Raw genomic sequence first — 17,901 nt, 5'->3', positions numbered from 1 at the left:
TAAAGAAGCGCTTGCCATGACGTATTTGCTCGGCTTTCTCGCCTGCTAAAAGGTTTCTTGTCTTTATGGGGCCATGTGTTTGGCCCCATAAAGATAAGAAACCTTTTGCGACGAACGCAAAGCAGGCGAGGCCGTCCAAATGGGACGGCCGAAAAAGCCGAGCGAATACGTCACAAGGAGCTCTTTTCCAATGGCTGGCCACCGCTTAGCATAAACGGTGACGCCAGCCAATGGAAAAGAGGGGCGGGGCTTAATGCCCCTTACAGAAAATACCCCATATCATTAAATCGCGCCAGCGAGACTGCGCATGCGCGCAGCCTACGCCAGGCGAGACCTAAAAAACAGCCTCTTCGCCAGCTCCTTAGGCTGAATTCAATATAAGGAAATCCTGCCTCTGGTGCCAGGACGTGCTGGAGCCGTCCTCAGCACCTGAGCACAGGTGCAGAGGAAGGCTCCAGCACGTCCTAAACACGAGTTTAAAAAACTTGAAACTCCATCATCCTACAAAAATGCCTTCACTATTATCTGCAGGCATGCACCAAAATACACCAGCACCTTACCAACCACATGCAGAACCTCTAATTAGACACTGTAAACCACACAACAATGAATAAAACAAATCCAAGAATCTTAGAAATCCATAAAACGTATTCAATACCACAAGGCATCTCCAAAACCCAGTTCTACTTCATCCTCTACGACATAGGGTAACAAAAACCCACTCCTCACCTTTGTAATACCATGCACTGACCAGGCTCACACAGTGGTTTTGCACCCTTTTTAATTTACTTCCACAATTTGTATTGTGGAAGGATAAAGAGCTAAACTGCATTCACAACCTATCAGATTCTAAGCGCCTGAAATAAGCTGCGTATCACACCATTGAGAACATCTTCACACTAGAAACATTCGCATGTGGCCCTTTAAAACATTATGAACTATCTTCCACTATATTTGTAGTTATATCAACTATTACATGGCTTGTCATTTTGTGGTCAGGAAATGAACCTGATTTTAAGTGGAAAAAAAAATAATTAAAAAAGCAAAATTGTAAGCGGTCTTAGAAAGGACACTGATGTTCGACAAATAAGCTCACTTCTTTTAGCCCTCTGTCTAATCCATGTCAATCAAGCACTAACCATACTTCTGAAACTCTTTGAAACATAATTAGACATGACGTGTTTAGAATTCTGCAGCTGGCACTAATGCACCAAAACAGCAAGAGCAGGCTAGAGTCAAAGTTATCAGTATAGGAAATTCTATTTTTAGTGAAGCATAGTGATTTATTGTACACTATTGCTACTGAACTGAAGAAACTGTCCACAATGCCTTAAATTGCACTGACTGGATTCTTGCTTTTAGCTTTTGTACAACTTAAAATCTAAACCCACGAGTGAACTTACCGATGGAAGAGGCCACGACCAGACCGAGTCCTACTCCAAGAGGTCCTCCCATATTCAGAAACTTGACTGGATTCTTGATTTTAGCTTTTGTACAACTTAAAATCTAAACCCACGAGTGAACTTACCGATGGAAGAGGCCACGACCAGACCGAGTCCTACTCCAAGAGGTCCTCCCATATTCAGAAACTTCTCACTTGGTGCACATACAGCCACAGTCGAGAGACCACCCACTATTCCAGCAGTGTACCAGGCAGCGCGTATAAGCAGAGGGCCACCCAACAAGGTTAAAGGAGCTACCACTGCACCCATGACACCTAAAATGAAGGAAAGTTATATTAGCCTACATTTCTTTGCGGTAGTATATAGATTTGAAATTATATGATAAACTAAATTATTAACAGCATTATCGGAAACATGGGAGCATATCTCTTGAAATTATGTTACAGGCAAAGAAGAACAGATGAACAAACAAAAACTGTTACTCATGTGTGGGCCCATATCGAACATCTGCTTTCTGGGCTTTGCACTAGGAGGAGATACTCCCATAGCATTTGCAAAAAGCATTGGCAAAGTCAATAGGTCTCGCCAATGCAAGAGCTGCTGGCTTTGCCAATATGTTTTAGCCATGTTGTACACCAGAGTGGCTGCTGTTCTGCATGGCTAAAGGTTTGTGACATAGAGGAGGGTGGCTGAATGGAGTGGCATAGGGTGGAGAAGAGTGTGGCATAGAGTGGAGTGAGTGGCAGAAGCGGTGTAGAGTGGCAGAGGCAGAGTAGCAGAGGCAGAGTAGAGTGCCGTAGAGTAGAGTGACAGAGTAATATACTGTACTTGCATTTAGTTAGCGCTTACCATTTGGAACGAGGCATCAGAGAGCTTTTTAGCGAGTAGCACACTACTCTGAAATCCAAAAAAGGATTATTGGAGAGTTAGTATAGGGAAATATGAAATTAATTTGAGTGGTGGATAAGTGAGTCTGTTAGTTGGATTGAAAAGGATACTGGAGGAATAGAAGAGGAAAGGGTCTAGAAAGTGTTTCTTTGGAGTCATAGCAGCAGTAGCAGGTTTGGGATGGGGAGGCAGGGTCAGAGGGAAGGGTTTAGAAAGGCTTGTTTGGGAGATCTTAATGGCAAAACAGGTTTGAGATGATGCAAGGGAGGTATAGAGGAGGGAAGAGTCTAGAAAGGGTTATTTTGGGGATCATAGTAGAGTAGAGGTAGAGGATTTACTGAGAGAAGTATAGGGTGAGATATAGGGTTGTGTATTTGAGACGCTGAATTAGGAGTAAAGTAATAAATATAAAGATAAATAAGAAAGTAGAAGGTATGCATGTATAAGTATTGTAATATACCTAGATTTAAGTTGCATTAAATAAACTTCGATTTTTAAGTGTTGCTTTACTTTATGCTAATTGTACGAGTTACTTACCTTCGGTAACGATGTATCTGGTAGAGACGATTCTAGCCGCAGATTCCTTGACGTAGAATTATCCCCAGGCGTGAGACTGGACCCGGAAAACTTTTTGCCCAGCATCCCTGCGTGCCGGCATCACGCGGCTCCGCCCAGGCGTCGTCCGCGCACGTGACGTCAGCGAGGTCACACGAGTCCCACCCCGGCGCGCCTACGTCAGTTTTCTTCAGAGAACTTTTCCGAGCCACAACGCGGAGTCAGCAGACAAAACTGTGAGAGTATAGGAACAGTGTGCGAAAGAGCAGCAAAAGAGAATGGTGAGGAACAACACCATAAAGAGCAGCACCCGGCACTGCAGTACCCAAAGGCAGGGAAAGAATAAAGAAAAGGGCAGCAACCCTGCCAATACAGAGACAGCCCCCGCCCCTTCCCTGAGACAAGGGACATATGTAAAAATGTCACCACAACATGCAACAGGACTACAACCCCACCCAAAGACAAGGAAGGGGAACCAGTCGGGGACACACAGGGAACGAAAAAACTCCAAGACATCCCCATCACAGAGTGTGACAACCCTCATCAGGAACAAGGGCAAAGGCACAGCCAAAGGACCCCAACCTCAAGGGTCGCAAAGAGCCAGGAGTACCAACAACCCGATCCTCCCATGTGACAACGGTGAGGAACAGGTGAACAGCCTGAAAGAGGGAAAGAATGTACTCATAGAAGACACACCCACCCACAGGGAAGCGAGTGCAAAGGACCAAAACACAAGCCCTCGCAGAACGGGGAGGAAGGGCGGGCCGTGAAGGAATCTGCGGCTAGAATCGTCTTCACCAGATACATCGTTACCGAAGGAAAGTAACTCGTACATCTGATAGAGACTACTAGCCGCAGATTCCTTCACGTAGAATAGATACCCTAGCCATACCCAAGGGGAAGGAGGGTCTGCGAGAGAACCTCACCCACCAGGGCAGGACAGAGGACCGAAGTGAAGAAGATAACCAGTCCCCACTCAGCAGAGGAAACAAGGCAATGCGCAAAGAGGCCAAACACCCCACGCCTACGTGAAGCAACAAAACCTCCGCCCATGCCAAGGCAAGGAAAGGAGCACCGAAGGAGAAGAACAACCTAGAGACTCCAAGGAGAAGAGGAAGAGCAGAGGCAATCCCAGACAGGATGGAGCCAGCGGCAAGGAGCAGGCGGAAGCCGAAAAGGGGAACTCAAGGTCACCCAGGAAGAATCGTCGAACACCCTGCAGGGGCAAACTGCGCCCGCAAGAGGTTCCAGAAGTCAGGGACCATCCCCCCACCAGGAGAAGAGGTAAAGCAGAGTGCAAGGCCCACTGGAAGCAGAAGAGAAGGCAGGAAGACAGTTCCACTAAAGCCCCAAAAAGGCACAACAGTGCAGAAAAAACAAGAGGGCGGCACTGGCAAGCTCCGCCAGACGCCAGGGACACCACAGAACGAACACTCAAAGCAAAAAGGCGAAGAAGAAGGTTGCATTTGCAACATACCATAACGCCACAAAGAGCAGAAGCCCGCAGGCGACCACAACTCCCCAGCACATACCAGGGCTATATAACAGCCAACCCTGTCCCACATGGGGCATGTCAGATCCCAAGACATGGGAGCCTCTTAGGAAGAAACTTCCGCCGCAGAGAACAACAAAAAAGACCTGTGGCAAAAAACCCCACAGGAGGCCTATCAAGCAGCCAGAGGGGAACGCAGAAGGCCCCATCTCAGGCCCAGTATGGTGTGAAAAACCCAAAGGAAAAACACACAGTCAAAAAGGGCTGGCCAACAGCCACCAGAACCACAACCTCAGCCAGACAACTGGGGTGACCCGCCCCAATGGAAGAACAGCTCCAAGAACCAGAGCAACACGCAGGTCACTGAGGAGGAGAAGAAGGAGGAGGAGGAGGACGACGACGAAGCCCAACCAAGAACCTCTGGATGGCTGAGTCCGCAGGGGGCATGGAACAAAAGAGCACCATCGAAGGGAAGCTCCACCAGCCGTTCACGAACATTCTCTGGGAACACACTGTCCTGAAGCCAGGCATGGCGATTAAGGGCAACCGAAGAAGCCATGGCACGACCCAACTCCTCCGAGATGTCCAGAGCGGAGCAAGGATAAACGACGCCAGCTCCCGACCATTCAAGACGTGATGTCTCAAATCCACACAAGCACCATACCGAGAAGCAGCAGACATAAGGGACTCCGCCGAGTCCCACAAGCAAGAAGTGGCCCTAGCCAAAACACACAGTGTGTTAAAGGCCCGCAGAGTTGGTTGAGGCAAACATATTGCGCCCCAAGAGTCCAGCCAGCGGGCCTCCCGTGAAGGTGGGGGGTGGGGGGGGAACAACAGCAGCAGCAAAGCAGGAAAGGCAGACTGCAAAATGGGGCCTCTGGTCGAAGGCACACCGGATCACACGGTGCCGGATGGTGGTGGTGCAGAAGGGGCTGGGGCACCGGGTCCCCCGTGGCGAGACGGCCCCAAGTCCCCAAGAGAGAAAAGTGGAGTGAACCCTCGAAGGGAAGCAACAGTTCCCTACCACCAGAGCCCTGATGGAGAACCTCCAGAAGATGATTTGCGGGAAAATGGGTAGCTGGATCACCCATGCGCAAAATTCCCACAACCGTGGAAACAGCGCGGGCGAAAGTCACACCCCTCTCCGTAGGGCCCCGCGGAGGGGAAAGCAGCTCCTCGTTAGATGACGGCTGCAAGCTAAGACGGCCATCCCCCAAGCCAACCGGAGGAAGAATTGGCCAAGCCCGAAAGGAAGGAAGAGGGACCGATCATGTTTATGCAATATCATTTTGACAAGGTAATGTGTTGTATATACCATAAACTGTTGAATATAAATATAGACACAAACACTACTATTGTAATACCACTACAAAATGGCGCTTGTATCTTTACGAGCATTACCCCTTTTCTGTTTCTATGACCAGAACCATGACGAATATAAACATGTCGGAAGGAATTGTCAATCACAAACACTGACGAAGGACAAGTTCCGAAACGCGTTTGTTTGCTGTGCGTTTTAAATAAAGGATATTTGCTGCAACTGGACCCCGTGAGTGCTGATTTCCTGGTGTAAGACAAGGAGTTGGTAGCGAAAAAATTTATCGCGGGGCATCGCCGCGACGGATCACCCGCCTGAAGAGTGACGCGTTGGTTAACGGTGCGGAATATATATATATATCCCCCAATAGTGAAGCAATAGCAGATGAATTGTTATTATCAAATATTAAGCAGTGACCTATATGCATGTTAAACTGAGAAAAACATAACCATAAGTAATATGTACATTTGTTAAGCAGAACTAATGAAAATCTATATATTTATAAACAAGATTACTACACATACATGGAAGGTATATACGTATTAGGAAGGTAATAGATCTAGATTTAAGTTGCAGTTAATAAACTCAAGTGTTGTTTAATTTAAGCTCATTTATTTGCTTTTATCTTTTAATAATTCAATAGTGAATCAAATGTAGATATAGTTCTGATAATTTACTCATTTATGCAGTGACCTACATACAAGTTAAACATTGAATAATATAACCAAAGGGTAATATATACATTTGTTAAGCAGAACCAACGATTCTCTAGATTTATAAACATTATTATTATACACATTCATACAAAGGAATGCACATGTAGGTACACATATAAAATCCAAATAACTGCTTATATACACAGGGATATGCTGTGTATTTATGTTTGAGTATGGTGGTTATGTGCGGAAGAGCTAACTCTCCAGTAGTCTTCTGAAGATAAGGTAGCTATCCACAGATCTTATGTTTGGGGGTAAAGCATTACAGAGTTTGGTTGCCTATGGCTTTTGTCTTGTAGGGTGGGATTTTGAGGCAAAGTCCCAATCTAGAGCGGAGGTTCCTTTGCTGAATATATTTGGTAAATTTATTCCTGATGAAGAGCGGCCCTGTTTCATGTATCACTTTGTGGGTGATGCAAAGCAGCTTGAATGATCTTCTGACAACCGGTAACCCTACGATGGTTTCAACGTAGGGGAAATGTGGGCTTGTGGCTTTATATGGAAGAGTAGTCCAGCAGCAGATTTCTGAATACGTTGTAGTCTTTTCATAGTTATTACAGATGATCCGTGGTAGAGGCTATTGGTGTAATTGAATTTTGACAGACCAAGAGAGATAGTAGCCTGGACCTTGTGTGGAAATCCCAGGAGAGGGAAAATGTGTTGCAGAGTTTCATAGTAATGAAGCTGGATCTTGCTAGTTTGTCCACTTGGGCATTCATTGATAGCTTGCAGTCCATGGTAATTCAGAGGTTTCTTATTTCATTAGATACTTTAGTGTTCCCAGATGGTCAGGCCAGGTGGCAAGCGGGTCATACGTTTTCCAACGCCATATGTGTAGATTTCTGTTTTAGAAGCATTCAGTTTGAGATGGCTCCATGTCATCCACCGATCAAAGGCTGTGAAGCAACAGAAAATGTGTGAATTTCTAATGTCTTTGGGGCTTTCCAGTTTAAGGAGTATTTGTGTGTTATCTGCATAGTTCTAGCATGTGAGGTGAAATTCATTGTTCAGGGCCAGTAATGACTTCATGTATATTTTGAAAAGTATGGGTGAGATGATAGAGCCTTGAGGGACCCTTGCTTTTGTGAAGTACGGATTGGATGACAAAAGGGGAATATGGATGACGTTAGTTCGGTTTTGAAAGTAGGCCGTGATCCAATTGAGAGCAGTCCCCTCTATGCCAGCTTCATAGAGTCTTTGTAGTAGAGTGGCATGATCAACTGTGTCAAAGGCGGCTGAGAGGTCCAAGAGAAGTAGTGCAGCAACCCCGTTGCAGTCAACTGTGTTCTTAAGGTCATCCCAGATGGCAATGAGGGCAGATTCTGTGCCTCTTCTTGGATGGAATCCTGTTTGGAAGTTTGAAAGTATGGAATTATCTTCAATGAATTGTGACATCTGGGCGAATGCTGCTCTTTCTATCAGTTTGCCCAGGAAAATTCCATTTGAAATTGGTCATGTTTTTGCTCATGATCTGCGATGTGTCTTTGACACTTGTTACTTGCTACACTGCATGGTGTGATCTTTGATTATTGATGTGTTGTTGACAATTATTGTTTCAACTGTTTCTTGAATAAATGGTTCAGTTCCTGCATCTCACACGGGTGTCTTATTTTAGATAGCAAATCTCTGCGCTAAATTATGTGGTAAAAAACTCTCCAACAGTAGTTGTCGGGGTTTAAGCAGGTCTAGGTTTGTTTTCTTTAGTAATGACTTCTTCAGGTCTTCTAGAAATATTCCCCTAGTTAAGGAACTGTTGACGATTCTTCTTACGGTGTGGTGGCAGAGGTAGTTAGAAGAAATTTCTTGAAGGCTTGTGGTCGACATGGGTCCGAAGGCCTGCAGACATGCTTGCTTGCTTTGACCAGGTCCTTAAATTCATTGTGTGGTATTTGTTGGAAGAAATGCAGAGGCTGAGTTAGCCTACTCTTGGAGGGTTGTTCAGGAAAAGGGTCGGCGCTTGTGGTTTTTCTGTGTTTTAAATAGGAGTCCAACGTGTCTTCTTTGGTTCTGTGATTTGCCAGTTTGTCAGTGAAATCTTTGAGTGATGGGATGAGCTCCTTCTAGGCAATTTGGTTTATGAAATTCAGTGAGAATTTTATAGAATTCTTCATTAGCACATTTTCTAAGCTTTTTTGACTGCTGACTTGTATAATCTGTTCAGTTTCTGTAGGTGAAGTTTGCCTTCATTGGTATGTGTTTTTGAGCCAGACGCGTTGCAGCTTTCTAATTTGCTGTTCATTCACTTTAAGTTCTGTATTTCTTTAAGGTGCTTGTTTTCTTTTGTGTTGGTCCGAGTGGTATTAGGATATCAAAATCTTTTTGTAGCCACTCAAATTTCTTGAACAGAATTTGTGTCTAGATCTGTATTGGATGTTAGTTGTGTTTCTAAATATTCAAAATTGAGTTTCTTCACAGTCGGCAGATGGATGCATGTACGGTTGTTTTAGGTTTGTTGCTTTGTGTTGTTTTATGTTAGAAAGCAAGCAATGGTGATTTGACCATGTGACTGGACTAATTGATTGAAAGGTAACTAGATCTGCATTTGCAAAAATGACATCTAGGATGTGTCCAGCAATGCGTGGGGGTTTGTGGATGATCTGATGTAAGTTCAGTGCGTCTAGTCCAGTGAGGATTGTTTTTGGATGGGGCATACTTTGTCAAACAAAATTTTTAGGTCACCAAGAATGCATAGGTTGGAGTGTAATGTTCTCAGGTTTGAACTGTCTAGAAGTGTGTCTGGGAATGTGGCATTACTAGGTGGAGGTCTGTAAAGGAGAAGGAAGTTACAGAAGCAGGATGTTGTAGGGCTGCATTTGGTGAAGATCACAATCTTGTATGGAAATGTCATCAGCTTTAGTGATATTTAACATTTGATTAAATAAAACAACTAGGCCACCTCCTCTTTTGCCTATACAATTTTATGATAGTTTGACAGCCTAGAGGAATGGCTTCATGCAACACTGGAGCCAGGTCGAGATCTGATGCTTGTTTTTTTTTTTTTTAGAGCGATCGAGCATTTATTACTATGCAGTTTAGCGAATGCCTTTTCGTGACGGTGTGACTTTTGTTTTGCAGAAGAGCCAGCAGTGTTTTGTGGACCTGTAGCAGGTGTGTCCTTAGTGCTGGCATTAGCTGAAGGAGGATAGCAAAAGTGTAGTGGTTCTGCATCGTATTCTTGGTCCAGCAGGTTAAGAAGGCATTTTGACGGGTCTGCGTGTGTAGGTGGTGGAGATGGTGTTTGAGAATGAGTAGGTGACCTGTGTTGTTTTTGTAAAGTAGCCTTGTTGTACAACAGACATGGAGATACGAAGTTGTGAAGAGTGGCATGCACTTTATTTTGTTTGCATCTGTTTATGGTGGAAGGTGTATGAGTTCGGGGTTGTGGTGCAGTATGTAGGGCATGTAGGAAGGTTCTAAATTGTCCAATGGATGGGAGGCGGCTGAAAGAGTTGCTGTGTTGTTGTACGTGTGGGAGAAGGCTTGGCAGTAAAGTTGGTTTAGGTGGTGTATTGTTTGTAATTAGCAGGGTTGGAGTAGGTGTTTGTTTCTGGTTTGTGAGTGTTATGTTTTGTTTTTGAAGAAAGAGTAGTGAGAGGAGATTGATGCATTTGTGTTCTAAGAAGTATTTGTATGTAAAGAATTGTTGGCAAGTGGAAGCTGCAAGGTAAAGGGGTGGTGATGTGTTTTGGAAAAGAGTGTATGTAGTGTGTGAGAGGAGATGTACAAGAGTACGAAGTTATTTTGTTAGATTTGATTGTTGGAAAAGGTAATGTGTGTGGTGAAGTATAGTGTATGTTTTGTGTGGTAGTGCTTGCTTGGTAAAAGGAGGAGGAGGTTATTGTTGTTGGTGACAGAAAGAGGTCTGTTAAGAGTAATAGGAGAGTAGAGCTGGTGGTTTGTAGTGTGTGCCTGTATGGAATATAGTGATGTATGGTGTTGGATTGTGTTATCGGTGAGTGGATTGGTTACTGGTACAGAATATAGTGGTATTTTGTGTGTGAGTGAAGGAGCCATTGTGTGGTAGTTAGGCAGACCCCCCAGGATATTGCGGCATGGATTAGCAAATTTAGCGGCACAAATATGAAAATTTAGCGGCACAAATATGGAAATTTAGCGGCTTTTTTGCGGCACTTAATTTTACTCATAATCATTCATTTTCAGTCTGAAATCAATGGAAACTGTTTCAGCAGAATATTCCACTTTGCAATAGGCATGTTTAAAGTGTCTGCAGCTCTACGAAAGCACAGCTCCAGTCCTAAGCTCGCGGGAGGGAGCTGGATTTCTCCCGGAGATGTTCTAGTGCCCATGTAGGCACCCCTGCCAGGACACCGCTGCCTCCCGGATCTGTGAGGCAGGAAACCTCTTCCTCAGGCACCCTAGGGTGCATGATCCTAGTGGCTGATCCCAATAAGTGTACATTATCAGGTGCAATCTTCCCGGGATAGAGGGTTTACAGACAGGTAAGCATACTTCCACGAGTCATCTCTCTACATTCCTCCCTCGCACCCCCCCAGTTCGGCGTTAAAGAAGAGAAATCAGTCAATAAAGATGACATAGCATACAGATGATGCTAGTCCAACTATGCTCAGCAGGCGAGCACTAGGCCCCGAAAGGGGACCGCTCCCCCTCCCCACTCCAAATCAACTTCACCCTCATTTGAAGCCCTATACTGAAGATCAGTAGACGTGGGCTCCTTTCCCATGTCTAATGGAACTGTCCAACAAATTGAGAGAAAGTTTTTAAGATGGATTTAATGATAATCAACCTGCTAGCGCTGCGAAGAATCTTTAAAAGAATGGAAGAGTACTAGCACTTCTCTTTAGAAAACAGATATTCTGAGATAGTGAGTAGATGTAGTTTTATATTTCTGTTTCAGTCACTGGATGAAACACATGACCCTGACCAGTGTTAAAAAGGCAGGTACTGTGGGTGCCAAGTTCCAGCACTTCTTACATTTGAAAGGGAGAGATTTACAGGGGCGGCTCCTCAATTAGGGTGGAGGAGCGCTGCCCCACTGCTTTCTCACAGTGCGAGAAGCAGAAAATAAAATGTTATTTTAAAAACCATTTTATTTTCTGCTTCTCGCGCTGTGAGAAAGCAGACAGGGGTATGCCTGGTTGGGGGCGGGTTTGAGCATATGCCTGGTTGGGGGCGGGCGGGTCGGGGAGGAGTGGCATGCCCTGGGGCCAACCAAAGCAGTCATGCACACTCTTCATTTTCTCTAAATTTTCTCTATGTAGGGTGCGTGCAGCCTACATAGAGAAAATGGCCTCCCTATAGACGCCCGGCTGGGCGCTGCCCGCGACTCCGCACTAATCACAACGCTGCCATTGCAGCGTTGTGATTAGCTACAGGAGGGGAGGGAGCATGCGTATGCCAGACAGCCCCGGGAGCAGTGGTGACGCAGGACCGGTATCAGGTAAGTTTTAGTTATATTCTACCCCATACCCCCGTACCACCCGCCCAACATCCCTTGCCCCCCCGCGAGAATTGCGAATGGCCACTGACCGGACATGTTTTCCTGTTCTGGGGGACTGCAAATATTGCCACTAATTAGCAGGAGCTGAAACCGCGCTAGAGGGATGTGTTGCTGTTATACCTCTCACCTCAGGGTAATTGTCAGAAATGTCTGGAAGCCAATCTCTGGCGCTATTTCATAAAACAACGTAACATTTTCTAGATATTGCAGATGGCTGCTGATTCATTTATTATGACCCCACTCATTTCCGGAATGTTCTAAGAACATTATCGATCTTGTGACTAAATTATGACATTCTTGACTCTGGTGCTGTAGTCATTACAATTTTAATTGCCGATTTCTTTTTTTTTTAATCAGTTATTCAAATCCGAGTGAAGGGTAGATGAGTAAAAGGCAGAACTTTGCATCCTTTTAACACCATTTGAAGTTTTGAGGGACACGTAAATAACACATTTTGCATTTTTTGCAAGCATACACTGGGTGGTCTGCTTAGAGTTAAGACAAGGCAGAGATAATCAACACAGCAAGCATAGAGATCAGACTGGAACACTGACGGAAGGCTTTGCTTCCTAGATATCTGTGTTGTTCCGCAAGGGAAATACAAAGGACTGCCAGGCCATTGCCTTGGTGAAATATGAGACTGAAGCAGCTGCAAACTGGCGTGTGATCAGTGAACGAAGATTTTAAAGGAATGTTCATAAAGCCACATGATGGCACGCACATGTGATATAAAATGACACAGCACCACCTTCATCAAAATTGATATGCATGGCACATAGAAAATACAATGAAATAGCTTCATCGATGTATGCACATGCATGGCGCACATGACAACGGCGTGGCACGTGTTATAAAATTGCATGGAACATCCTTCACGATGGCATATCACATAGACTTGGCGTAGGTGACATAACATTGTATGGAACAACCTTCGATCAGGATAAGGGGAAGCCTGATAAATATTGGCGTGGCATGGCCCATGGGTGACGTAAAATTGTATGGCACAACCTTCAGCTACATAAAGAAATTAATGACAGACGTGATAAACAATGAGGTGACTCAGGTGATATAACCATGTGCATACTTTCGGCTAGATATATATATGCATATCGCACACAATAAACAGAGATGTGGCACGGCGCGCACAGCCTTCATCAAAGTATATAAATACATATCACACACAATAACAGTGACGTTACACAGCGTGTACAACCTTCGTCAAGTTATATACACGCACATCACGCAGGATAAACAGTGACGTGGCACGGGTGCTATAAAATGGCGTGGACAAACATTCACTAAGACATGGAACAGCATGGCTCAGTTCCACTCACTGCTGCTGCCTCGAAGCTACGGGACCGGGCAGTGCCAAGGCCTATTCCAGCCACGGTGACTTAGAACCTTGCAGCACTTTTAATAGAATAATACTGGTACTTCTAAGATGCAGCAAGTACTCTGAGACAGTGAAAACCAGCACTTTTATATTTTCAGTTTCAGCACTTGGTACAGTGGGTGAAAATCTGCCCCATTCCTAGAGCTCTAAAATTACGACCACAGCTAGCTTTACACCGAGTTATGCAGAGGAAGCAGTGATCTTATGGCTGCACGGTGACACCTAGTGACGCGTGTGCCGCGTGCAACCAATAATAAGCCTTAATTATTTCCTTTCTTCAGGGAGACCCTTTTTAGCGGCCAAATCGGCAAATATCGCGGCCATCGCGCTAATCTGCCGATTTCGCGATTTTTTCGTGAATCGCGAAATGCTGGAGGGTCTGGTTAGGGTAGAAGGATGTATAAGTGTTGTATGTGGGGATTTGTAGTGGGTCTTAAGACATTGAAATGTGTGTTGAATTTGTCTGTAGTGAATGTGTGGAGTTCAACTGCTGCAAGTTTGTTAATATGTTTGTGGTTATGGATGCGTGAAGGATAGAGTGGCGTAGAGTGTTGCAGAGTGGCGTAGAGTGTTGCAGAGTGGAGAAAAGTGTTACAGAGAAGCAGCAAGTGTCGCAGAGAAGAGGAAAGTGTCGCAGAGAAGAGGAAAGTGTCGCAGAGAAGAGGAAAGTGTCGCAGAGAAGAGGAAAGTGTCGCAGAGAAGAGGAAAGTGGAGTAGAGTGGAGGACAGTGGAGTGCAGTAGGTGGATGTTGAGACATTAAAGTGTGTGTTGGATTTGTCTGTAATGAATGTGTGGAGTTCGACTGCTGCGAGTGTGCTAATATGCTTGTGGTTATAGATGGGATGAGGTGGGTGCTGGTGAATGGAATTGAGTGGAAGAGAGCGCCGCAGAGTGGAAGAGAGCGCCGCAGAGAGGAAGAGAGCGCCGCAGAGAGGAAGAGAGCGCCGCAGAGTGGAAGAGCAAAAAGAACCATTGATGGACAGAATACAGAACAATGTCATAGATTCACCCCAGTTCAGAGATCTGGGCCTAAATCCATTGTTGTTTTTGCTCCCCATGCCATTCCAGTTTGAACCCAGCCATATGCAAATCAGTCTTGACCCTACGCCCCATTGGAACAGTCTAGCCCGAACTACCAGGCCAGGTCCTCCCTGGACTGGAAACAAGCATCCTAGGACCAGTTTCGGGGTTTCAGCCAGGATAGCTTGACTCCAGTAGCATGGACAGCACGGACCCACGTCTGGGCATACCCGTCCCACTCTGGGTGAAAAATGCAATAAGAAAAATTGATGGATAGAATGCAGAACAATGTCATACAATCACCCCAGTACGTCCATCAATTGTGCGTCTTTTGCAGAGTGGAAAAGAGCGTCGCAGAGGTTTCATAGAGAAGAGGAAAATTTCGTAAAGTGCAGAAGAGTCAATGAAAGCAGCACAGAGTGTCTGAGTGGAGTGGCATAAAGTGGAATGATTGATTATATAATGCACAGCTACTCGAGGAGTGTCCAGACGCTTAAACATCAGCATCCATGATCTATCAATAGCGCAGACCTAACCAAAGTCCACCATCCCGAACTACGAAAGATGAGTTTTCAGCGCTTTTCTAAAACCCTCCTCCTCAGACAATCTCAAATATCTTGGCAACTGGTTCCACAGGCCCGTGGCCAACCGCAAGTAAAGAACCCCCTCTACATTGGTTTTTAAAGCGGGTACTATCAGTAGCACAGCCTGACTGGAGCGCAACAATCTACCAGAACTACAAGCCTTAATCCTTTCATTCAAGTAGGACGGACCCCTGTCATGCATGGCTTGGTGTGTCTAGGTTAGTGCCTTAAACTTCACTCACATGCGTACTGAGAGCCAATGAAGCTTCTCATGAAAAAGCAATACAAGAGAGTGCTTTGGTAGCCGAACCAGTAGCTGGACCGCCATATTTTGCACAACTTGTAAGCGCTAAATAATCAGGCATGCCCAAGGACAGGACAATTACATAATACAGCCATGTCATATCAATGCCCTGACCACTGTGACTTATGCTTCCTGGGATATTGGGTACAAACATTTCCTAAGCCGGCGGAGGATCCCAAAAAACTATTTCAGCACAGATGAGAACTGGATATTAAAAGATAGGTTTGAATCAAACAGATCGCACAGATTTCTGATCACCCCTGTAGGGGGCGGTGGCAGAACAATGCTTGGCCAAGCTCCTGTCCATCCTGGTAGGGGGTCTGATCAAGGCAACAGGGACTCGATCTTTTCTGGGTTGCACTGAAGTTTGTTCTTCCCAAGCCAGTTCAGGAGAGCTTTTAGGCACAGCACAAAAGTTTCTTTAGCACTGGTTGAGTCTCCTTCATAGGTTAACAGGAGGGTGTGGGAGAGTCCAGCATCCATAATGCATGAGTCAGTCCACCAAACTCTAGGTTAGAATCTGACCCTGGAGCATGGAGAGGAGTTCCGATCTTCATAGCAACCTCTTGTGCCGTCTGACATCTGGAGAAGCCCTAGAAACCACCACTTTTGAGGCCGTTCTGGTGTCGGGAGCAACAATATGTCTTTTGAGCAGGTAAGCTTGAAAAGCACGATGGTGGAATCAATGAAGAAAAAGCAAAGAATTTCACTGACCAAAAAATTAAAGGGCATTTCCCTTCTTTACCGATTAGCACAACCATGAAGCAAAGTCTGGGAAATTGACCTTGCATGGAGCAGCATGGATTAATTTGTGAAAATCTCCATTCACTAAAGATGTTACACTGAATTTCAATGTTTAAGAGCCACTTGTGGCTCCCTGTAACATCCTGCCGACTGTTTTTTCTCACGTGTTGTCCATAACTGGAAAACAAATTGCACTACTCTCCAGATTTGCTATTACTATCTTCAGCTGTTTAGTGTCTAAATGCGCAGAAACCAAGTTCTGCCGTGCTTCCTCAGAAAACTGTGGTGGTATTGTCTGGCTGAAATATAAAGGGGTCAATATGGCTAGATGGATGAAAGAATTTGAGGGTCAGTTGCACCACCCGAGTTCATGCGGACTGATGCGATACAAGTGAGCAGTGTGAGAACATTTACCAAAAAACTGAAGTTGTCCTGTCCACTCATCCTCATTCCTGTAACAGAATGCCATAGAAAAAAGTGTTCTCAATATTAGTGTGTCCCAGAATGTGGAGCAGAGAGCATCTCTATGTGCAGACCTGGTGCCAATTGGAAGGAGGTAAGTGGGGCCACCCAATGTAGAATGGCAATTTCAATGTAGATTCCCGCCAAGTGTCCTTTTGTTCGGTAATGTATTTGGAACTATGGAGGTCCCAGACAGGAAAACACCTTCAGCCAAGGTACTGTGGAAACCAGTCACTGTTCCAGATTTTCCTTTACAAGAGAAGTGTTCAAGGAGAAGTGTTCAAAAAAGGCACATTTTATTCTTTAACGCACCGTGAAGTTGAACCCCAAATAAAAAAAGCTGACCCAACAGTGCATTATGAAGCCAGCAATCCAAAACATTTTGATACAATGAGGAAATCAGTGGGTAAAGTATCAGGATGCTGAACCTCATTTAAAGAAACGAATAAAAATACCTGCATGCAACATCCAGGCTAGGTGTTTGGAACCAGGACTTTGTTCATAGGATATGGATCTAACTAACATTCCAGCTCCAATCACTGCTGCAAATGTTGCGCCAATCGCCTGCAAAAAACAGATTACTGTTAGTGCCCAAAATGTAGCCGGCTAACTTCTATTACAATACCTCCTACGTGGTTTATGAAGAGGCATTAAACATACAATGTACAAACAATAACTTCAATTCCTAACTGGAAAAACAAAGGGGTCGATTACGATGTCATTTTGAAAGGCTCCGAATCGGATTCAGGTCTGCCAAATCCGATTCAGAACCAGTCCTTCTGACTGATTCGGAAAGCTTTCCGAATGACCGATTACGATGTTCAGAAAGCGTTCGGACTTTCCGAGTCGGTTCCGTATGGCATTCGGAGAAAATGAGTCATTTGGAGCCGACTCGTACAGGTCAACGGACCGCGTTTCCGACCGAGTCATTACGTTGTCAGATTCGGACAGCCTTTCCGAATTGGTTGTTCCAACACAGATCGGCTGTCGGAATAGGACTTTGGGAGCCCGTAGCAGACCCCCTTCACCTGGAGCCCGAATGGGGCCCGTGGGGGTACCAAAGGGACCCTTCTTTGCAACTATGCAGTGTGGCAGGCATCATGAGGTGTCCGCCACAGGGTGCAAGGTTTTCCGCAAACACCCCTTTTTTCAATGGGAGCCTGTGTTCTCGTTCGGAACAAAGGCTCCTGTTAAAATCAATGGAGGCCGACCGAACGATGTTGGAAAGCATTGTAATCGGTCGGTCGGACTTGCAGTACCCGATTGGGTCAGAAACGATTTCGAAATCGATTCGGTCGGAAGAGTTTCTGACCAAAATCGTAATCGGCCCTTAAGTGGTAAAATTGGGAAATAGGGGTTAGGGGAGTACATGAAAGAGTAATAATACACCAAATTAAGAATAGATGTGACAGAACGAGAGTAAACACTCTTGTACACATTTTGAGAAAGCAAATATTGATTTCTAAAGCAACATTGCATCACTTCTAAAGGGCTACAGTAGGCATCAAAACAAAATACTTCTTTGCAATGGTCCCAAATTAC

General features: G+C 45.1%; 1 protein-coding gene across 1 annotated transcript in view; it reads right to left on the bottom strand.

The window, feature by feature from the left end:
- GHITM (growth hormone inducible transmembrane protein) overlaps positions 1-17,901 on the bottom strand; it is a 114,798-nt gene that overhangs the window by 30,476 nt on the left and 66,421 nt on the right. The window contains exons 6-7 of the mRNA XM_085608550.1: positions 16,815-16,923; positions 1,529-1,717 (exon numbers count right to left, since the gene is read on the bottom strand). Coding sequence (XP_085464676.1) covers positions 1,529-1,717; positions 16,815-16,923 — 298 coding nt within the window. The remainder of the gene's footprint in view (positions 1-1,528; positions 1,718-16,814; positions 16,924-17,901) is intronic.

This window comes from Triturus cristatus, chromosome 1_2 (genome assembly GCF_964204655.1).
Source record: "Triturus cristatus chromosome 1_2, aTriCri1.1, whole genome shotgun sequence".
In the NCBI taxonomy this organism is placed as follows: domain Eukaryota; kingdom Metazoa; phylum Chordata; class Amphibia; order Caudata; family Salamandridae; genus Triturus; species Triturus cristatus.
Note: the sequence above shows the minus strand (reverse complement) of the source record. Positions and strands in the feature narration are given on the sequence as shown.